The sequence below is a fragment of the Vombatus ursinus genome, unplaced genomic scaffold (assembly GCF_900497805.2).
Source record: "Vombatus ursinus unplaced genomic scaffold, bare-nosed wombat genome assembly UNPS02000577.1, whole genome shotgun sequence".
Taxonomy (NCBI): domain Eukaryota; kingdom Metazoa; phylum Chordata; class Mammalia; order Diprotodontia; family Vombatidae; genus Vombatus; species Vombatus ursinus.
Window position 1 is genome coordinate 4,528,673 of NW_020940355.1, and position 23,792 is coordinate 4,552,464.

General features: G+C 37.4%; 1 protein-coding gene across 2 annotated transcripts in view; it reads right to left on the minus strand.

Moving 5' to 3' along the window:
• Window positions 1-119: 119 nt before the first annotated feature.
• E2F3 (E2F transcription factor 3) overlaps window positions 120-23,792 on the minus strand; it is an 89,467-nt gene continuing 65,794 nt past the window's right edge. For both annotated transcript variants that reach the window (XM_027869755.1, XM_027869823.1), the window contains exons 2-7: window positions 12,934-13,045; window positions 11,073-11,292; window positions 9,533-9,691; window positions 6,144-6,258; window positions 5,038-5,173; window positions 120-2,369 (exon numbers count right to left, since the gene is read on the minus strand). In XM_027869755.1, coding sequence (XP_027725556.1) covers window positions 2,107-2,369; window positions 5,038-5,173; window positions 6,144-6,258; window positions 9,533-9,691; window positions 11,073-11,292; window positions 12,934-13,045 — 1,005 coding nt within the window. In that variant the 3' untranslated portion in view covers window positions 120-2,106. The remainder of the gene's footprint in view (window positions 2,370-5,037; window positions 5,174-6,143; window positions 6,259-9,532; window positions 9,692-11,072; window positions 11,293-12,933; window positions 13,046-23,792) is intronic.

A 23,792-nucleotide genomic window follows, 5' to 3' on the forward strand; every position in this document is an offset into this window, starting at 1 on the left:
AAGGAAAAAAGCTTGGCATAAATTGTTTCCTTTGCAGGAAAAAAAAAACCCCACAGTGCATTTCCAGTAGGCACTTAACACAAAGCTTCCCTCCCCATCCCCCCACCCCTCCCCTCCCCTCTTCTCTATGTAGTACCACCACCAAACATTCTGTACCAGCTCCAGGGTGTGGGGGCAAGAACACATACCGTGCATCTTTGTTCTGCATCGTGTTTCCCTTTTCAAATATATACCCACACATACGTACACAAGTATTTTAAGGTGTTGGTGTCACTTTTATGACTCCCCCAACACTTTGCATATTATGGAATTCTGCCTATAGTCAACTCCAAGGTAAGGTTCTTTTCAAAGTTTACCAAGGGATTTTTTTTTTGTTTGTTAAAGTGTTTATCAAGTGCCCATGTGCCTAAGCACCATGTCAGGCATACAAAATATCAATTTCACTGTTCATTCTGAGTTTCTTCCTAACTATACTTCTCCCCCCATACTCTGTCTGTTGCTCTAGAATAGATGATGGGAGAATTCTCAGCATTCAGGGAATGGAGTTTGAGGTACAACACAAACTCCAACCTACAAGTTTGGCTGTGCAGAACACGTTTCCATCTGGAGATGGGAAAGCATACTTGGATATTCACCCAAATGAAGCTAACACAACCCTCCACCCCCTAAACTTGGACACCATTCCCTGAGAATAAATAGGGAGAATTCTACCATACCTTAACTAATACTGCCTTATTTGCCTTGACTCAATCCATGATACTCCCTCACAAGTAAGAGGGAATAGGATTTGGGCCAGAGATATCGCTGGACCAAATACCTTTTGTGATTACTTATTAGCTAAAGTAAATATTGTTCGGCCTCCTGGGATGGGAACGTCATTCTTCCTATGGAAGTCTCTTCCGGACCCCATCCCTAGGAGTGGTGTCCCTGAGTGTGATGCAAGACAGCCCTTTCCTGTGGTCACTGGCAGACAAAAGACCCCTAAAGGAAGCAGTTCTTCTCAGCCTCTACTTAGAACTGCTGTATACATGAATCTGGCACTTTCTTTCGGCAGGTGGCCCAACGCATTGGTATCCAATACTGATTCACCCCCAGTCCTCTATTCCACAGAGAAAGGACCAATGGGAAACAAGGCCTATATAGCACTGGGATGACACAGGTTTGGAAACTTTGCTCAGCAGCAGTAGTTCTTACAAGCTTTACCCCAAGCTGGAAGGAATTAGTAGAAACTGCTTCAAAGTAAACAATTAAATTGAAATGGTGATGGGTGCCCACAGGAAGGCTTAAATGCTTTAAAAAAAAAAAAAGAAGAAAAAAAAACCACCAAGAATTCCTAAGTGGCCATGTGCTACAAATAAACGTTGAAAATACAAATAAAATGGAGATTTTATGGGAGCACCTGAAAATCCACAATTGCTTGGAGTGGCAGAAATTGAATATATTTCATCTATATTTGCAACATATTATATGGAACACTTCAAACCAAAGGCATAATAGGGCATTAGTATTTCTTAACCTCATACCAAACAAAAAGTACATAGCTTAAACCAAGTTAGGACCACAATTTAAATATTCCTAGGAAGAGCTGAAGAAATCCATTTTCATTCGTTTGCATGACTTCAAGTTTATGCTTCCTGCAGTTCCATTCCATATTAGCAGACCCCAAAGACATGCATTCTACAAAGAAGGCACGGCTTGAAATGCTATTAAGGAAGAATGCTGTTTGCAAGTGGACCACGTGCTTCTGGCCCTTCTCCACCAGCCTGTCCATCAGGCACAGTGGCCACCTGGGAAGGGAAGGAGGGCAGGCAGGAGAAAGGGCAAGGTACAGCTACCTGATTGCACACGTTCCCACCTGCTGTTTCAGCCACGAGATTTGAGCCTAGGGCAAAGCAAGGCTTTCCCAAAGGAGCCTGCCACTGCGCGCTTATTCAATATGTAGAAAAAAACTTAGTAAAATGTCAGCTTTGTTGTGAAGTTGTAGTTTACTTCGTGATAATATTCTTGAAGGAAGAAGGTGGCAAGGGACAACACTGAAGGACAGATGTTCTAGTTCCAGAATAAAAAAATATTGGTTTATATATAGAGAGAATTCACACAAAATAATCAACTGCACATAAAGTCCTCTACCAATGGAAGTTTTTCTAAATCATAAGCATCGAAGAGATCACTGATGCCTTCTTCTTCCCCAAGGCTGAGAAGGTAGTCTTCTTGGATCAAGGGAGGCAGTAAGTTCACAAATGGTCCTTCTAGGTTAGAAGGAATTTGGTCCTCAGTCTGCTGGAGAAGATTAGTTGGAGAAGCCAAGGGAGAAAGGTTTGCCATAGAAATGGAGCAATCAGCATGTCCTGAGTTGGTTGACGCCAAGTCTATGAAGTAAGATAGAAAGGAAAAGAGGGAAAAACAAAAAAACAAGTTAAAATGAAGTTTGATCTTTGAAAGAAGGGCTGTGTGCTTTATCCAATGTGCCACCTAGCTGCCCCGATGAAATCACTCTTAGTTGGGACCATTTGCCATGACCTCCCTTTTTCTATATCTCAATTCTTTGACATCATTCTTCATTCTCAACTCGTTCCAAACTCACGAAGGCCAAAGCTTCTCTATATAAACTGGAGACCCCCGTCTCACTCTTTACGACAGTTCATACTGTCTTGTAAGAGTTGATGATTAATGTGAGCATCTGTATCTCAAAATTCAGCAAATGCTACAAGTTAAGGCTTGACTTACTGTTTTGTCAATTATCTAAAGTTAAAGTGATGGAGAAAATGTTAATAATGAACATTAAAGTTAAAAATGTATTGCTTTTCTGAAAGCCAGTTTGTTACACATTTACTAGCACACTCTAGGTTGTGCTACCCCAAGATTCTGTCCTGGGTCGTCTTCTCTCTCTTTCAATAACCTCAAATTCCTATGGATTTAATGATCACCTCTATGTAGAGGACTTGTAGCTCTATCTATCTATTGGTCTGTCTGTCTATCTCAAGCTTTAACCTCTCTCCACCACCGACTGCCTAGAAGACATTCTAAGCTGGATATCCCAGTTCTCAAGGGACTCAACATGTATCAAACAGAACTCACTCCATTTTGCCCCAAAGCTACTTCTTTTTCTGACTTCTCTATTTCTGTGGAGAGCATCATCAGTTGCAGAGATTCACAACATCTGAGCCACCCCTAACTCCTCTCTCCTTCACGCCACATATTTAATTATCTGCTAACCCCTTTTGATTTTACCTCCACAATACTTTTTGTATGTCTCTTCTCTATTCACCCAATTCATCACCCAATTTCAGGCCCTAATCACCCCTCACCTGAACTACTACAATATTATCTTTAATTACCCTCCTTGACTGAAGTTTCTCCCCTTTTGAATCCAACTTCTACACAGACGCCCATGTAATATTTCTAAAGTTACAGGTCAGATCATGTTATTCCCCCTCCTCAATAAACTTCAGTAGCTACCTATTACTTCTAGGACTGAATACAGACTCTTCTGTCTGGCACTGAATGCATTTTATAACCTAGTCCCAACCTACTTTTAATTTTTATATACTACTTTCATTCATGTACTTTACAGTCCAGATATAAGTGAACTTTCTCATATAGCTAGTTCTCCCTTAACATAAGTGAACTGTTCTGTAGACCCCCCCCTTCCCCTTGTGGTCCCATCCCCTTCCAGCTTTGTGGTCCATAGCTAGAGCAGCTTCAGTGCCTGGAGTCACCACAGCTGAAGCAGAGGACTCCTGGTGCAGGGGCTGCACTGCAGAAGCCATGGCTGCTCCCCCCTCCCCAGCACCTCTCCCTTCACATGTCCCCACCTCCATCACCCCCCAGCCACCTGTCCAGAGCCAGAGCTAGAGGTCCCACCTGCTGTGGAGTTGAATTTGTGTAAATTCTGCATAAAGCGAGAAAAACAAAGTGGTGTCTCCCCTGAAAGAATGTAAGCTTCTTGAGAGCAGGAGCTACTTCATTTGTATCTGCACCCCTAGAATGGAGCATCGTGTCCTACACTATGACAAGAGCAATCCTAATTTTAGTTCCAGGGGTGAAGAGTAGAGAAAGGAAGGGAATCCCCCATTACCTGCTGAAGAATTATTATACTGTACTTGAACCTCTTCAGGGATAAAGTAGGAAGAGGCAGGCAGTACTCTTGACCATTCAGCTGTGACTAAGGCTGTCAAGAAATTAGCAACCACAGCCTATACAAACCTTTACACTGAGTTCAAGTGTCTCTGCCAGTCCCACCATGGTTTTATGTCACAAATAAGGAGATGTTACTATTTGCCCAGGGAGATAAGAAAGATGTATAAGATATGTGTAGGACTAAGGATGAGGGGTTGAGTAGATGAGGTCAAACTTTAACCCAGCACAGCTTATGGTTAGATACACCAGTTTTATATTGGGGGGGGTGGGGGGGGGGTGGAGTACAGGATGTGTTTTTCTTAAAGATGATGTAGGTACATTTGTAACATGTAAGAAAAATAAAAAAGGGAGGGGGTAGTGAAGAGGTTAAGATTCAGAAGAAAAAAGAATAATTTAGGAAAAAATAATTATTTTTATGAAGATTTTTACCCCTTTTCATCTCTGCTGAAAAAAAAAAATTAAGTTCTCAAAAATAAACATCTTCTTGCACAATTTTTCCATTTGATTTCTCTTGGACCTCGACTCTCTAGCACTATAACAAATGGGGACATGGTCAAATACAGCAGATAAGTTGCTCTTTTTTAAATAGGAGGAAGTTTTACCACCTACGTCAAAGGTGGTCAGTAGCAGAAGAATTTGGGAGTACAGTATGCAGTTTTATCCCTTCTGTGCCCACATAAGGACAATTTAATTGATAATTCCTTGAATTGAATGATTTAGAATGACTGTATAAAAATAAATTTCAAAAAACCAAAAAACAAACAAACCCAAAAAACAAAAGAGTATTTTCCTCTCAATGTTTCTTTTTCCTAAGCCTACTTACAGAACCCAAGTAGGATTCTTAATGCATTAATCTTCACATCAAGTTTCTAAATGATGCAAAACAAAGATTGTTACCTTTGGAACTGGATTTGGGAATATTCCCATTGTGGTCTTGGTTGTAGGATTTTATTGGACTGTGGGTTTCATTCTCTTCTGGACACAGGTAAACTTCAATGGGTCCTTGGTTACTTGATAAATGTATTTGTAGGCTCTACAAATATATAAAAAAAATAGCTACAGTAGGAGGTGAAACTTTGGCAATTTTCCCTACTAAACTTCATTACGGTTTCATCACAGAAGCAGAGTAACTGCCAACAAGCATGTTCCTGAGGTCATAACATAACTGACAGATACTTCACCTCCTTCAGGGTTTATCAAGAGTTCAGAAAAGAAATAAAATATACTCTTTCATAGGCTTTTGAAAAAAGTGCCACTAGTGAAGTTTTAGGAATTATGTTTTTGAATTACCATCACTTATCTATTATATGATATTAAAAGGTCCATTTTTATTAGCATTACAATAAAAATATTCTTAATATTCTTAATAGTATATACTTTAAAATAGGGATCAACTGTACTGAATGATCAAGGGATGCTGTTTCCAAGTGACAATAAAGAGAACACAGCACACAGTTTTATTTGGCATTAAGTTTTTTTAAAAAATAAATTTATCCCAAGAAATAGAAAAAAATAATAACATACCTTCCTTAATTTAAGGGTTCATAGTTCAAGGATACATTTAGTTAATATATATGAAGAGAGAAAATACTTATGTATTTTTTCAAATATTTAACTAAATCTACCCTTGAATTAAAAGCCCTTCATGGAAGATAATTTTTTTTCTGTTTCTAATTTTAAAAATGAACCAAAAAACAATTTCCTCTACTTCCCACTTGCACCTCCCCCAAAAATAAAAGAAAAACAAAACCCTCGTAATAAATATGCAGTGTCAAGCAAAACAAATTGCTGCATTGACTATGTCCCAAAAAAATATAGAAGACAGATTATTATTGGTTAACTCACAAAACCCTCAAGACAAATTCACACCTCCTACCGCAAGCCAGGAGAAATAGCAAGTATTCAGGAGAAAATGATGTACTGATTTTCCCATTTCGTGAGTTTAAGAAAATATTTATAGTTCAAAGCTTTGCCACAACAGGAATTTTTAGTCTCATCCTTACCTCTAAGGGATCAGGCACTTCAAGTCTTGTTTCTGGAGGGGCTTTCACAACTATAACAGTTTGGTCTTTAAGGCCACTAATTTTTCGGATATCTTGATATGTAACATAAGCTAATGTGATAAGTGTTAAAGAAATCTTAGCATATAACTGGCAAAAGTAACCCAATGAAAGACAACAACAAATCTCCTAACAACATTGGCACAAAAAGCAAAATGGTTTACTTCAATTATATTGCTAAACTTCTCTTGGTTCTTTGATCATCATCGTGATTCGCTCCCCCATGTTTTTTTTTCCCCTCCATTCAGGACTGTGTTATGAACCACCTGTTATTTTTCCAAGGCAAAGACTTGATGTGATCAAATCATCTTTCACTTACTCTTAGCATGAACTACTGAAGTGGAAAGCGTTGGTGAGATTATAAAAATTTCAAGGTGAGCCAGGATTAGCCATTTTTTCCTAGAACCACCTTAATAACTAAGCAAAGCTGGCAGCTGGGCTAGGACAAGTGTGAACAGCAAATTGGACCCCAGTGGGTATTACTGTCTCTAGGCTTTACAAACCGGCTAAGAGAAATGCAACCAAAGTGGGAATCTGGGGGGAGGTGATTTTGGGGGTGCCAAGCTTTGAAGTCAAGAAATCAAGGGAGTGGGTACAGGCCGAGATGCTAGCAGCATCACAACAAATGGTGATGGAGTAGAATTTCATCTAAAGAAAATGCCAGCCTAGTTTTCCCTCGAGCTGTTCCTACACCTGCAGCCTCCCCTCCCTTGCTCCTCACACTCCCACCACCGCTTGCTGAAATTGTTCTCCAACAGTCATCTTAAATGCCACCTCTTCCACAAAGGTTTCCCTGATTTCCTCAAGTAGAAAATGATCTTTTCCATCTCAGGCCCCACATAACATTTTGCTTGCATCTCTTTAACACTTTTATCATGTATCAATTATTATTGTAGGTTACTTGTCTGTTTATGTTATATCCCATGCTACTAGATGATGGACTCCCTGGTGACAGAGACCATGTCTTACTTGTTCTATCTAACACATTTGCACATAGTGGACCATTTAAAAAATTCTTTGTTGAACTGAACTGATAAAAGGCTACTGAGGTTGGTTAAGGCTGGGATTAATAGGCATCACTGGGAATTGTTCTGAATGTTTCCAGGGTTGGTTTGATTACTAATATCTTAGGATGACACTTCTTCAATCTATGAACTCAATTTTGTATTCTGTAGGCAGGTACTAAGCAGCTCCTCTGGGATTTGGTACAAAAAAATAGAGGAACCAGAATGATCCTTGTAGGGGCTACTCCATGCTGGTCATTGCTGCAATAAATCCAGCTCAGCTATTCTCTTTCACTAATAATCACCCTTTCTTCTCAACAGACCACCTTGTATGGAGTAGACACAAAAAATGCTTAATTGAATTAGTGATGAACAGTTGGTACGAAAAACAAAAAACGCTACCAAAATCTTGTCCAAAATTACCCATCCTCTTGTTTGCTTTTTTGTGGGGAGCAGAATACAATATCTGTCTCAAGAAAACTAAAGGGAGAAAAGGCCTATTATCCATGGTTATACCAGTAATGCAAAGGCAACTTGGGAGTACTGTGAAAGCCACATAAATGCAGTGGAGGAAAGACGGTAGGCCAGAAAGAAGAATCTCTGCCCCAGCAGTTTTGCAGGAGTACAGGAAACTTCAGGAAGGATGGTTTGGAGTTCAGTTGTGAATGCCATACCGTTTCTGTGATGGGTTCTTTCTTTACACTTGCCAGTTCTGATTAGCATTAAGAAAATCAAGGAGCACCATGGCAGGCACATTTTTTTTTTTAAATTGCCACATGTGATAAAAGTTTTTAAAAATACAATTATAAGCATCCACAATTACTCAATATGCTGTAAGGAAAGGAAATTTCAATGTATTTGTCAACAAGTTGTACAAAATTGGCAACAGAATGGAGAATTGAAGTGGATTGTGCAAACACATTACAAACGTATAAACTTGAAAGGTCTTTCTCTCTGGCCTGTTCCTGAATTTGCTCCATTAAGGTCAGCAACCTGCAGTGAGCCTTTTACATTTACAATAAAATGCTGAGAAGGCTGATGTAGATGACAATGCAATTGCAGCTATCACATGTCCTGAAAGGCTGTCCATCAGGTACTAAGCAGCTCCTCTGGGATTTGGTACAAAAAAATAGAGGAACTGGAACAATCCTTGTAGGGCTACTCCATGCTGGTCGTTACTGCCAACAGATCCAGCTTAGCTCTTCTCTATTTCACTAATAATCACCCTTTTTCTCAACAGACCACCTTGTATGGAGTGGACACAATAAATGTTTAATTGAATTAGTGATGAACAGTTGATACAAAAAACACTACCAAAATCTTGTCCAAAATTATTCTATATCGAAAAAGTAGGTGTTTCTCTAATATCAGTAAAAGGCGACTGAGATATATTTTCTTTCTTAGGCCCAGAAACATTACAGTTCAATGTGACTGTAACATATTATAGTAGATCATAATGTTTTATTTCCCCATTGACAAAAGTTAAGTGTTAAATAATCAGAAAGTGTAAGTTGAAATAAATCTTGGGACAACTAAAGTCCCATCAATTTTGCTTTCTATTAATCAAGCATTAAAATTTTGTTCCCCCAATGAGTCACAAAAAAAATGTCTTGGCTACATCTGGAAGCAATAATTTGCACTTTCATTAAGATGCAGAAACATGACAAACAAGTTTTCATAAGACATGAGTTAGGATTTCTCTCCACGACACTGTTGCCTTTTAAAAGGCAACCCTTGGATCGATGCTTTCCATCTTTCATGGTGTGATAGTATCTTTTTTTCTGTTTCTTCAGCCCTTTTATTCCCCAATCACATTTAGGATTATGCTGTCCTAATGGCTGCAACACCTAGCAAAGAGGAATCAAGAACCACAACAGTGTCAGGAACTCACCAAAAATCGGTGAAACACATTAAAGTTAAATCTAATGCAAAGATGTCATCAAAATTAATACTGTCACATTAAGGACTTAATAATAACGTGACTGTATACCATAAAAAGTTAGTGAAGTAGCATGTCCAACTACTTGCACGTATACAGGTTGTTTACAACAAGAATTTCTCTTGAAAAACGCAGATATTATGTCTAATCTCTTACTGGGATCAAGAAAACATTTTTACACATTTTCCTTATCTTCCAAATCAGGTTAGTTACTGAACAAGAAAACACACACACACACACACACACACACACACACACACAGAGAATTACTTCTGCATTAAACTAGAAGAAACCTTCAGCATAATGCAGAGTCCTTTAAGTCTGGAGACTGTCTTACTGGAACTCTAGAGTGGGCATAAGCCACCCCACTGAGCTGCAGGAAAGGATATTTTTGATTTTCTGAATCTTCTGTTAACAGCTTAAGGTCCAGGGTGCAGCTTTGAATCAGGTCATCAAGCTTCTTCTCTTCCTGACTGAGCTGCGTCACTTCCTTTGACAAACCTTGACACTGAGCCAGCATGCCCCCATCATCAGAGAGACTGCAGCCCCTGGAAATTAAGAGAGATTATTTTGCACAATTATTCATAAAACTTCAGGAGACTTGGGGAGGGGGGTGTGGGGTTGGGAGTGGAACAGAAGCGGTAAAGGTTCATTTTAGAAGCATCCCTGACAAGTAGAGTACAAAGAAAGCTTACACTTTGTAGGCCAAGTTTTAAAAAGAATATTTATACAGTTTTTTTTACACAAATGCAGTCCTACAGTTTTCACTGTAGAATCACAACAGATCATCATTATTATTTTTTTTAAGAATATTTTTCCTTCAGAAGAAGGCCTGAATGAAAAGGAAAACAGGATAAAAACAACTGACTTAAACACTCATAACAGAAACAGAAAGCAAGAGATAATTTGAGCACGAAGTAGACAAAAAAAACTCCAAGCAAAAACTGGATGGTTTCAACCCTAAGTTATATTCTACAAAGAGCGGTCTACCAAGAGAATCAGTGAAGCTTCATCACCAGTAATTAATAAGAAAAAGATGGGTGAGGGTAACAGTTACAGAGGTCTAACACTCAATAGGTTTCTTCTCTCTCTATGTGTGTCTGTTTCCCCGCTCCAGTCAAATGGACAAAAATGTTCCACTGCTCCAACTTCTTTCAAGTACCAGAAAGAGGTCCAGCACATCACCTTTGAAGCATTATCTTATAAAGCCACCAAGTAAAAAATTAATTTTTCCCTCCTTGTGCTTAAAATAATTTAATGCTTTTTTCTTTTCTGTTCAGGTATTCTATCAATAATTCACAAAGGTTATTACCATCCTTTAAGTCATGATATAACCCTGTCAAATAGGCACATAGGTCAAGTGCTGTCATACCTTGAATTTTACAAATAACAAAACTGAGGGATAAGAATCAAGCATTCTGGCCAAAATCACACAGATAATTAAGAAAGGCAAAGATCCAAACTAAGCCATGGAGTCACTGAACAAAGACATAGACTTGGTTAATTTGAAGTGTACACGGTTGACACAAGCCACAATTTACTTCCTACTTCTATTTTTAGAAGATCCAAAGGACAAATATGTGTATCAATCTCATGGATCATGTATGCAAGTCACCTCTCATTCAAAAATAAATTCTGGTTGGTATTTAAGACAGCACTATTTAGTTCAAAGATTTCCTACTCTAGGCTAATCAAATAGAAGTTCTTCTATCTTTTATATTATTCAAATAAAAAGCCCATTTTTTTACCTTTAAGATTATTTGGGCTAAGGAACTAAGTAGATAAGGGGAGACAAGGAATCAGGGGAATGGTGGGTGTGGGAGTAGAGGGAAAGAAATGGAATACGATATGAATAGAGAAGTTAGGTCTGAAAGAAAAGTTCCTGCTATCTATGAGGGATTCCCCACAGGGACAGAGACTGATACTCACATCCACTGTACGTTGTTTTTAGATTTCTTCTTAATGAGGTGGATGCCTTCCAGCACATTGGTGATATCATAAATCCTCCTCTTTTGCACCTTAAGCACTTCAGCTGCCTTGTTCAAATCCAAGACCCCATCTGGGGATTGGCTCAATAGCTGAATGAACTTCTTGGTGAGCAGACCAAGTGATGTATCATACCGTGTTTTTTCTGAGGGAGATTTTGGAGCTTGAAGAAAAACAAAAACCAAAGGGGTAGGGGATGGGGGTGAAGGTAACGAACTGAAGGGTTCCTTTGCAATGAAGCAAGCCTTCTTTCCCATTCCAGCACACACGTTAGCATCCAAAGCACAGTATTTTTTTTTTTTGGCAAGTTACACATAGTAAAGTTTTGGAATAAAAAAAGGCAGGGTAGCAGAAAGTTTCTAAAAGGGATTAAAGCATCTTACATTCAGCTCTGTGTGTGTGTGTGTGAGTGCGCGCGCACACGTGGTGTTCTGAAGCTTCACCGTAATAGTGCTATGGTGTTGATACCCTAAGGAGCATGGTAATAGTAAAACTATTTCAAGTAATTCTGTGATTTTTAGTAAATAAGTCACTTTCAACGGGGCCCAATACCCCTCAAATTATATTTAATTCTACACTATGGTGAGTTGTATTACAATCAGGCTTTAATGCATTTTTTCACATTTGCCAAGTTTTCAAACACGACTTCATAAGACTCATATAAGGGACCTCAGAAGCTATCTAGTCTAGAACCCTCATTTTACAGATGGGGAAACTGAGGTCCAGAAGTGTTAAGTGACTTGTCCAAGGTCAAACAGGGAGCAGGGAACAAGAGATGGAATTTGAATTCAGATTCTCTAATTCCAAATCCAGTGCAATTTCCACTGTACTATAAAATTAAATTAGAAAACATTAATCGTCTATGTGCAAAGTACTGTGTTAGACTAATTTACCCACCAAGTCTCCCAGACTTTTTATATGTTAAGGTCAAGGATTCCATCTTACATTAAATATCACTTAGGTTATTGACTTAGTAAACCCTTTTGAAGATGACAAGATCTTAGACGTAAAGACAGCTGGAAGGAACCTTGGGAGTGATATAAGCCAATCTCATTTTATATATAAGGAAACTGATGTTGGAGGGAGCCTAAGTGACTTACTTAAGGTCTCATAGGTAAATATGCATCAGAAGTGGGATATGAACCCAAGTCCTTATTCGAGAGACAGAGAAGGCTCTTTCTATTCAATCAGACTGACCAACTTGGCTTCTACTGTCAAATGACTCACTTGAGCCCCTCCCCTACACAATTTTTCTTTCTCCCATTTAAGTGACTGTAATGCTAACTATGGGAGGAAATTTAGCATCAGAAGGGAACTTAGTCCAACATAAGCTTACAAGGAAGAAACTGAGGGCCAGACAACTTAAGTGACTTTGCCCACAGTCACACAGGTAGTCGTAACTACTGTAACTTTATTTTCTTAGTCAATTCTAATGCTACCTAGCTACAGAATCAATGTGTGGGGAGCTGCTCATCTTGATCTGGTTAGTTTCAACAACAATTATATAAAATTAAATTTGATTGCAGAACAGTGCCAAACATATTTTATAATTTAGGTAGAAAATGTAACTGTACACTGTAGTAAAGATCTCGCAATGACAGCGTATCCATGCACAGACATATGCTCAGCAGGTTTCATTTGGAAAATTGCGGGCACTTGGTTGGGGGGGTAGGGTAGGGGATAGAAATAGAAAGATTAAAAAGAATGAAATGTGCCAAAATTATTCCAAATTTTGCACTCTTTCAGCCACATGCTGTGATAATTGGGAGTCCTACACGAAAAAGAATAATGAAAATTTCCTTACTTTTTGGACTATCTGGACTTCTTACTGCGGCTCTTCCTTTGCCTTTGGGGGTTTTGAGACCATCTGAGAGAAACTGATGACCACTTTCTCCTAGTTCCAGCCTTCGCTTTGCCTATAAGAAAGTACAACCATATCCATTACTGATTACATCTAAAAAAATTGAAGTAATGAATGACAAAGCTCTCCTAGTTCCACAAAATGACTATGGAAGTGAGGGATTGGCAGGGGTACAGGGGCAGTGTCAATCATTAGAATTAAGAGAAATTACAGAGACTCAAACTTAGGCTACAACTGTAGAAACACTGAATAATACTTCCCACCATCAAACTAGAATCCTAACATTCATTCTTATTCAATTTAACAATTATTTCTGGAGTGACAATTATGGGTCCAGTACTGTGCTGGATGTTGGCAGTGACATAATTTAATTATAATTCCAACAATTTTCATAGTCACCTGCCAGTATAGAACGTGCTCAATTAGATAAAGACATCCAGCGCTCATATTCAACTGAGTTCTTAGACTCCCAAGCACCACCACTGTTTTATCCAAGACAATGTCCAATATCTAATACTGGATCTGTATTGAGGAGGACACACAGGGCATCAATTAATAGTAGAAATATCTCAATCTGGTTTCAAATCTTACCAAGATTTTACCATAGCCCATAAAATGTGGGACTTAAAATTTTTTAAATTTAATTCAACAAATTTTAAGCACCTATGATTTAAGTATACTATGCTGCACAAAGGACATACAAGTTGCTTTTCGTTTTTTAAAGGTAGATTCTGTCTTCAGGAAGTTCACAGTGGAAAGATGTCAGGTATATAAATAACTATGGTTCAAGTGATTTGAGAGATTTAAAAAGGGAAAGACAACAGTACTAATTTTTACTGGGATTGAACAGTACCATGTTTCATTAATTGGAATCTACAACAGAGTAGAAGTTTTTCTCCTGTAACCAAGACCAACACCATTTGTTACTTTTATCATCCCCTATTCAAATATAGGAAAACAGGGTAGAATTTTTGTAGCATGTTTGGAAAGAGAATGAAACACCTCAACTCTTGGCTCTATTACCTAGGCATCTATCTCTATTACCGCAAACCCATTTTAAACAAGTTTTCAAGGACAGGAACCTTGTTTCCTGAATATCTTTTTCCACAGACAATGCTGGCAAATTCTGAATACTAACATCTGTCAATTTCATCAACAGAAAAGACTAATTTATGTTTACAAAGAGTTTGACATACATCTTACAAATAGATAACAAGTTTAAGCAGTTGTATGGGAACATTTTCTCAATGATGCTTATTTTTATATTTTTGTTTACTGGAAACAAAAATCTTCTGTTCATCTATATAAAAAAGCAATTGTGAAATATTTATATAACCTTGAATATTTACAATATTCACTATTTCATGTTATATTTACAACCAAATAACAATTGTTTATTAGAATGAAATATTTATGCTTTTATATCTTCTGCAAAGTTAATATATCCTTTGCATAACAACATAGTAACTGCATGTGGGAACTGGTTAAAAAGAATATACTACAGGCCACCCTTCCTTTTATTCCTTCCTCTTTCCCCCTAGAAGGAAGGAAGTAGGGAAAAGATTCAAATGAAAGCTGCTTTCCAATTTTTATTTTTCCCTACTTGGCTACAAATTTTATTTCCTCAGATACTATGCATTATTGGATAAAATGTAAATGTTTAATTGGGAACCTCCAGTTTCTCTCTGTGTACACACACACACATGCATGCATGCACAAACTAAATATAAATATGAATTTTCTCATTTTTGACTTGGCATGACAATACAATAGTAGTTTTAATGCTATGTTCCAATAATGATTCTTATTTACAGACTAATTTATGTTTACAAACTGTTTGACATACATTTTCTCATTTGATCCTTAAGCAACCATACATTATTATTTCCATTATACAAACAAGTAAACTGACATAGATTTAATAAGTTGTTAATAATTGCTAGGAACTGGATTCAGGTCTTCTGATTTAAAATTCAGTGGTTTCTGTGCAAAAAACAGACAAATCTTTAAGTGCTATTTAAATGCTAGTTACTGTAATTATTTTTAATTATTATAATATACCATAGTTCCAAGCTAGGTATTTAAAATGTAACATTAGGTTAAGCAGGCCCATAATGTCTTGTCATAGAAATGGATCAAGAGAAATAGCATTAAATGACCTTAGAGATTGTCTAGTAGTCCAACCTTTCATTTTACACAAAAAGAAAACAGACCCAGAAAAGTGATTTGCCCAGGGTTTTTTAGTCTTTTTTTAAGTCAACATTTTCAGGTTTAAAAACAAACAAGAAACACATAAATTCAATGGTGCCTTTAACAAAAACTCCTCTCATGTTAACTTTATCTATATTTTAGAGACAGCTAAAATAGGGTGCAAAAAAAAAGCATAAATCAAATGTAGATTCAGACAGTCAGCAGAAGCCAAGACCAGAATTAAGTTCCTGATCCACCATAATACATTAAAATCCTAGAATCAGAGTTCGGTTGAAATTTGCATATTGGAGCCAAAGTTGGTGAAAAGAACTGTAGAATTTCAACCTCAGAGAGTCGTACCCAATTGGATCTAAGAAAGAACTATCAATTTAATACCTGAACAGCCAAGCACGAAATAGGACCAGGGAATGGAGCAGGTACTACAGAAAGGGGAAAACCAAAAAAACAAGTTTAACAGGTGCCAGCCATGACAAGCAAGGTGAGCATATAGAGACAAAGCTGGAGTAGAGAAAATTACATAGTGGGGAAAAAAGGCATATTCACAGCTAGGTAGGAGAAAATGAACTGAGCTACAATAAAACACTTTAGCAGAAGGAGGGAAAGGATACTTTTTGCTTGAGCAGGGTGGCTTTCTGATAAACTACAAACCTAACAAGTTCTGATGACCCTAGTTAAGGGACGACTAGGAAAGGAGATAGGGCAACCGAGAGGAGGCAAAATACGGAAAAGGAAAAAGTGTACAGGTAAAACTTAGTTTGAAAGCAAAAGAAGCAATAATGCAAAATGAATGGGGAATAATTCTTTTTCTTTTTAAAATTGTGAGCTTAATTACAGATGTCAAAAATGCACATTTCAACATAAAAAGAAAAACAAAAGGGGAAGATCATATATAAATAAAAAAAGGTGTATGAGAGCTAAATACCCACACTGTAACTCATCACTGCTCTTATTCTGGGAATGTGGACCTCTATTCATTCTTTGGGCTGACAAGCAGCTCACTCTAACCTTTGTTGGAGGTAGTGTTAGAGGGGGCAGTAGATAGAGCACTGGGCCTGGAGTCAAGAAGTCTTAACTTCCAGTCTCAGACATTAGCTGTGTGATGCTGGGCAAGTGTTCCCTATTTGCCTCAGTTCCTAATCTATAAAATGAGCTGGAGAAATGGCAAAATACTCTAGTCTCTTTGCCAAGAAAACTCCAAAAGGGGTCAGGAAGAGTCAGACACAACTGAAAAAATGACTAAAATCTGCCACTGTCAACAGTGTTTCCCTATACTTGAATTTTATCAGTTTTAATAAGTTCTTTCTCTGCCCTTTCAAACTATCACACTGTTCACATATAAAGGAAGCATCAGCCTAGATAAACTTTTGTATACTTTTTCTTCTAAACTCTTCTCAATTAACAAGCTTTTATTATCTTTCCTTCCGACCTCTATATGCTTCCCCATTGGAAAAAAAAAAATACCCTTGCAACAAATATGGATAGTCAAATAAAACAAATCCTGCATTCTCCACATCCCAAAGTGTGACTTATCCTGCACTCTAAATCCATGACTTTCTGTATGATTGGGGGTAGAATGCGTCACCATTCATCCTTTGGGACTGCAGCTGGTTATTTTGTTGTTTGGAGTTCTTAAAACTTTCAAATTTGTTTGTCCTTAAAATATTGTGCTATTGTTTAATTTCTCTTTTACTCTGCATCAGCTCACACATCTTCTTTCATCATTCTATACAGAAGTGCAATAATATTCCATTATATTAACATACTGTAATTTGTTCAGCCATCTCCCAATGGATAGACATCCCTGTAGTTTCCAGTATTTCCCTTAATTATTAGTACTTTGGAACATTTTTTTATATGGCTGTTACCATGGATTTCTTTTTTGAAAACAGCCTCTTCATATCCTTTGACCATTTATCAAGTGGAGAATATAAGCCTTATAGGAATATTTATGTCAAAGTTCATTTTCTGTCCTTTTTATAACCATACTGCTAACAGCCTATCTGAAAACAGTTTGTTCAGTTTTTAATTAACTAAAGTTCTTTTCCTACCCTTTACATACATCAAGTTCTTCCTCTATGAAAGAAGCAATACCTTACATATTTTAACACTTGATTTAATTCCTTTTTTTTACACAGTTAATTCTTTTGTCTTGATAAGCACCAAACTTCTCTGTACGGAGCAGCAATTTAAAGTACATTATGTGTGAAACTGAACTTTTGTAATAGTATTTTCCTCCTACTACCTGTAAAGCTTGTTTAAGAATATTTGTGTGTATATGTATATATATATATATATACATATACACACATATACACACACATATATGCATATATCATTCAAATTTAAAATGGTAGTTCCAACACTGCCGTTTTTCTTTCTGAACTTCCTTCTGCTTCTTTATTTTTAAAATATTTCATTGCCAATTTTTTCTTCCATGCCTTCATTCAAAAACAAAAACAAACTAACATTATTATTACTCTTGCAACATGCTCAATAAAAAAGGCATAACAAATAAGTATAGTCATGAAAAACAACTTCGCACATTGGTTAAAAAGGAATATTTCTCAATGTCCTGGTACCCACTTATGTCTGGGAGAGAAGAGATATCAAGGTGAGAAACCTTGTTAGAAACCAAACTTAAAAAAGATGGAATGAAACAGGTAAGCTAAGCTGGTGAATAAAATTCGTGATTAACAGAAGGCAAGGATTAAGAAAAGTGAACATTATATGCCTGCTGACTTTGATTCTGAGCTCTACTCGGGGACAAGGAATCAATTATCTTTGCAGACCATACCAAAGAGTTCTCTTTCTTCTCCTCCTTCCCAATGAAGGTTCCTTTGCTTTCACTTAGCTCACAGCAGCCTGCTCAGATGGCACGCACACATGCATACGCATACTCGCACAAGCAGACACACACACACACATACGCACACAAAATCTTACCCGGGCCCCAAATGTAAAGGCTCCTGGAACCCCAATCTGATGACTGGCATGGAAGCTTTGACCCTTTCCATTTCTGACTTGGGCCCCAGAGCTAAAAATTTCATAGCATTATCACTCTGTGTCTTTGACTTTAATGTCCTAAAACCTATCACTTTAAAAAAAGCATATAGTCAGTAACAAAGACAAAAGTAAAACAGTCTCTGCCCTCAGGGAGCTTATATTCCAAGGTTTAAATAACACTGAGCGAAGACAAATGTAGTTAACTAATAGTTACTAAAAGTTAAAATTCCAGTTCTACTGCTTACATTTGCTCTAGTATTACTGTTATGTCTATGTGCTTTAATGCAAGAGAATTATGTAATTAAGTTCTACTTTCTTTTTTTAATCTCTTACATTTTCTGTGTTAAATTTCTGTATTTTAGTTTAGTCAATCGGCTCAAACATTACCATATCATTTCAGAATACCCTACACTGATGAAATCACCAGTTCAGGCTATTTCAAATCAATTTGTCTCATATAGAATCACATCCTTAATCTATAAAAAATAGTAGTTTCTGGGGAAAGATCACAATGGATTAATCTAATGGGTTTGTCTTAATTTCAAGAATATAAACAAATATCAAAAATAAAAACAAAAATTAGACACCAGCCTTAATGCCTTAAATTAATCTCTGATGTAGAAATATTTTGAAAGAAGTAACCAAGTCCTAAGAACAAATTTTTACCATGAATACTGATTTTAGAGTCGATCCAAGAAAAATCACCTTCTTAACTGAAGATAGCCAAGAATTTTTTTACTTGGGATTTGGAGATAGTATGTTCCTAATTCTTTTATTAAAATTGGGTGCGCATTTTATCCAGTCACAAAAGGCTTTTGTTGATATTTATTAAACAAGAAACATTTTTTCCCCTTTCAGAAAACATCTTCTGATCTTTCTTTAGCTAGTAAGCCTGATTTAGGGAACTCTCAGGGCAACCTCTCTCGATCTGACTCCTTTGGTTCAATGAAGGACTGTTTCCATCCACGTCAGTACAACTCAGACCCTGGGAAGGTTTGTGGTGCTAGCACTTTAAATTCTCCTCAGTCCGGTGACAAGGGGCAGCAGGCAGGGTAATTGGCCCTAGTGGACACAATTTCACAAACACCCCATTGTGAAGGAGCTCTACTAATGAAATCCAGAAGAGTGCTTTTTGAAGATTTTTTTTATGAACCTGGGAGTTATTTGAAGAACTTCCTCTTCAGTACTGAAATGTTAATTTTAAAAATATAAATTATTTTTGTAATGGTTTGTACCCTGGTTGTAAAGCTGACATCTGTTACTCTTGTGTTTTTTTCAAGAGCATCCTATAATCTTTTACAAATGCCCCGAAGGCTTACGATCATGAAGGATGATGAATGATGTTTTCCTTTTCTATTTCCTTCTTAGCAACAAACTCCATTACAAAATCATCGGTGATAAAGATGGAGTATGCACCAACAACCACAGTTACTTCTGGTCACTTTTGCTCTTGAGGAACCTTAGAAAAACTTATGTTTAGTTTGTTCCCTTTCTCAGCTCAAGGGTTACTAGGGATGAAGCCTTCCTCCAAAGTATCTTAACCCAATTTTATAGAATAATATTTCGGCCAAGTAGTAAAAGCAACAAAACCATGCATCCCACTAAGCGCAGGGGTGGGGAACCTGTAGCCTCGAGACCACATGTGGCCCTCTACGTCCTCAGGTGCCATCCTTTGACTGAATCCAAACTTCACAGAACAAATCCCCTTAATAAAAGGATTTATTCTGTAAAACTTGGACTCAATCAAAAGGCTGCACACAAGGAGCTAGAAGGCCACAGGTTCCCCACCCTGAGAAGAGAGATATTTCTTTATAAATTCTTTAACTGAAAAGCTGGATAGATAAGGTTAAGATTAGGGTAAAGGATCAATGGCATAAGGCAATATACTTTTTTTTAGAAATACAGAAAGCTGTAGGCTATGGCATCATTATTTTCAAATTTGCCTGATGTTCATGATTACCTTTTTGCTACTCCTCTACAAATTTACTGTACACTTAATTAAGTACTATGAAGAAATTAATGTCTTATATTGATAGAAATTAGATGCTAAAAAGTATATAGTCTCTGTTACATTTTTATACATGTAACAAAGCAGATCACATGTATACTAAGGCTAATAACTGGCTTTGGACCTTTTGAAAGTTTTAACCATTGAATTTTATAAAACGAAGCAAAACTGAACTTTAAAACTGTCATTCCTACAGTTAAAAGCTAAGATAAGGGGAATGACTTAAAAAATCTTATGTACTAATTACAAGAGATATAGATCAAGTACATCAAGAGATGCTCTTTTCTTGTGTCTCATACAGTATTCTTTTTTGGATTAGATGTGTGATTTCATTTATGTAAGGAACTCTAGGTGATGAAACTCTACCAATGAAAATCAGAACCTGCTCTGCAACTTAGTATGAGCAGGTTGCCTGTCGGGGCACAGAGAGGTACAGGGGGATACATCAAAGGCAAGACTTGAACCCAGTTCTTGAATTTGAAGTCAGCTCTTTATCCATACTATCTAAGCTGGGTTTTGAATTCATTTTCCATGAATATTGCTGTGTTGCTGAAGATGGTGAATGAAGTAGACTTATTCCAAAATTCCTTAAGTTTCTATGTATACTGTGTTTTTGCAGGCAATATTCACTCTGTATTCATTTTGATCATGGTTCACCTGTAAGATGCTGAGTTTATTAGATATTCTTTGTAGCAGGTATCACTTTACTTGGGAGTTCCAGGATGGCATTTATAAGAAATATACACTTATCTGTGAAATGCAAATGTACAAGGTGGTGATCATCAATTATGATCCCCTTTTCTCACTTTTTTCCTTCTTCCTGCCAAGGACCTGGAACAACACCTCCAAGGTAGCAATCAAGAGTTTGAGGCAGACGGTATACTGAGCAAACTCCTTGTGAAGGTTGATTTGGCAGAGTTCCATAATAGCTAGATGCCAGTTTTGCATCTGGTGTTTATCTCCTCAATGATGTCAACAGAAGCTGGATTCACTTCATTACGATGTGGTGTGTTCAATGCTGACAGTGTTTCTAAGTAGAAACATTTTAATCGTTCACAAAAACAGAGCATGTGAGGGCTTAAGATGTTCTTTATTTTTTTCTTGAAGTTGCTTGTGTGATCTACCATTGAAAAGGGGGTACCTGTTTATGTCAAGTGGGAGAACCCTGTTGTGTTTTTTTTTTCCCCTGCCCCCAGAATGAACAATTCTTAAGCAGAGCTGTAGATATGGGAAATGAGAGTAACGAGCCAACAACTGCTAAGATATTCCAGAGTGCTTTTTCATGGAAATAGGACCATCTGACATTTTTAAACCTAGGTATTTTGAATACTAGGAGGTAACCTGTGAACCTCTCTACACAAACACCTAAAATCAATGAATGAATCTCTACCTTAACAGGTTCAGAGGAGACTACATCATTCTCAGAGAACTAAACTCAAGAGCAGGCATTACTTTTTGGGGGCTATCTTTGAATCCCCTTGACCTGGCAAATCAGAGGTACTTAAGAATGCTTGTTGATAGATTTTCCATTTTCCCCTTTGCCTTCATTTATTACCTGCCACTACTTCACCCAATATACATAATCACCTTGTCTTGTTTGATGTAAGAATGAATGAAATGAGATACTAGAATTTTGTTTATTGGGGGAGGTGAGGAGGCAGTAAATATTGGTGGTTCATGGTATACTAACTTTTCTACTTTAGTAGAAGACCTTTCTAGGCAATAGTCAAACATTTATTAAGGGCCTACTAAGTGTTAAGCACTTGGGATACAAATAAAACAGTCATCCCTGCCCTCAAGGAGCTTACAATTTAATGGAGTAAGATAATACACAAAAGAAAGCTGAAAAAGTTGGGGAGGAGGGAGAGTGAAGGTACCAGGCATGAGGGGGTATGGGGGTGGGCTATGGTAGAGTCCAGCTAAAGGAATGCAGCTAATGGGAAAGGAAAGTGAGCCCTCTTTAAGTAGAGGCTTTGGGAGAAATTCTTTGCTGCAACATTCCAATCAGAGACCAACAGGGGTGAATGCCAAAAACTACTTTCTTTAGACTTTGTTTCTTCTCAGCACTACCCTTCAAGATGGCATTTTCTGAATTGTTGGCTATCTAACTCTGCATACCCTGATTTCCCACCATATCAACTTAAGCTCTTCTGTTGAAACACTTTCTTCTCTCCTCCCTGTCTCCTCTTGCCACCTTTTGCTTTCTTATCTCTCAAGTAGGCAAAATTCTCAATTCACAGTGTACCAGGCATTGCTTTTAGGATCAGATTTAGAGCTTGAAGGAGGGATTTTTAAAGGTCATCTTATCCAACACTGTTATTTTACACACAAGACACTGAGGGCTTTGTAACAGTTTTAGTCACTTAAGAAACTTGATCAATTAAAATGATGAACTCCAAAGTAAACGTACCAACTTCTGGGCTAGTATTTATTTTACTTTAGCAGTCAGGAGTGTGAGGCACATTGGAGCACTAACTCTCCAAGATATGATATTTTATACTGTTAAAGACCAGTGAACTATTCTCACTGAATCAATCCACCAACCACCAATCCACCATTAAGCCAGTAGCGCCAGGCAATGTGCTAAGCCTGGGGATACAAAGAGAGACAAAAGAGTCTCCAGTCCTCAAGGAACTCTCAATCAAGTGGATGAAAGGAGTTGTAAAAGACAATCCTAGCTCTTATGGGGGTTACAATTTAATGAACAAATGAGCATATTTATTTAGCTGAGTTGCTGACCAGCAGGCCACTCCACTCTTCTTCTTGATTAGGTCATGGAAGAGAAAAGGACTGAAAAATCTTTGATGGGATAAGACATATGACTGGAATATAGTTCTGTAAGAATTCACCTTATTAAAAAAATAGGATTAGTAAAAAGTGTGTTGGAGTTCAGGGAACAGATCACAAACCTGCCACAGAGGCATGATGAGAGACTTCAATTACCTGCATACCTGTTGAGCTCCCTCACTGCCAAAAGCAGAGGACCTAATACTCCGCTTGATTTAATGATTATCCTTCAAACAAAACAAGGGGGAAATCTACTCTGAATCTTATTCTCAACACATGATGCTGGTCATTGAGGTAGAAATTACGGAACTTAGGGGAAAATGATCAGGCAATTCTAGAGTTTGTGATAGAGAAAAGGAAAGTCAGAAATGGTCCACTTGACATTTGTGCTAGATTTTGGGGGACAGCTGCTTTCAAGAGATTAAAAGAGGATACCATCAACTAAAATGCTATGGTAGGAACTAAACTTAAAAGGAATGAGGAAGCTCAAGAATAAAATTTTGTGGAAGTACATGGAAACAATTCCAGCAAAAAGGAAAAAGGGAAGTTGTCTAGCAAGACTGATGTTGGTATAAAGAGAACTCACCAACCAACTTAGATTTTTAAAAGCCTGAAGATGAAAGGCCAGGAGACAGGAACCACACAAAAGCAAGACATGATCCTATAAGAATAGTTTCAGAAATGCTAAAGTTCAGAATGAATTGGGGTTAGTAAGGAAAGTCAAGGCTAATAAATTTGTTCTAATCACTATATTGGGAAAGGGGACAACTGAAGAATAGAATAAGACTGATGC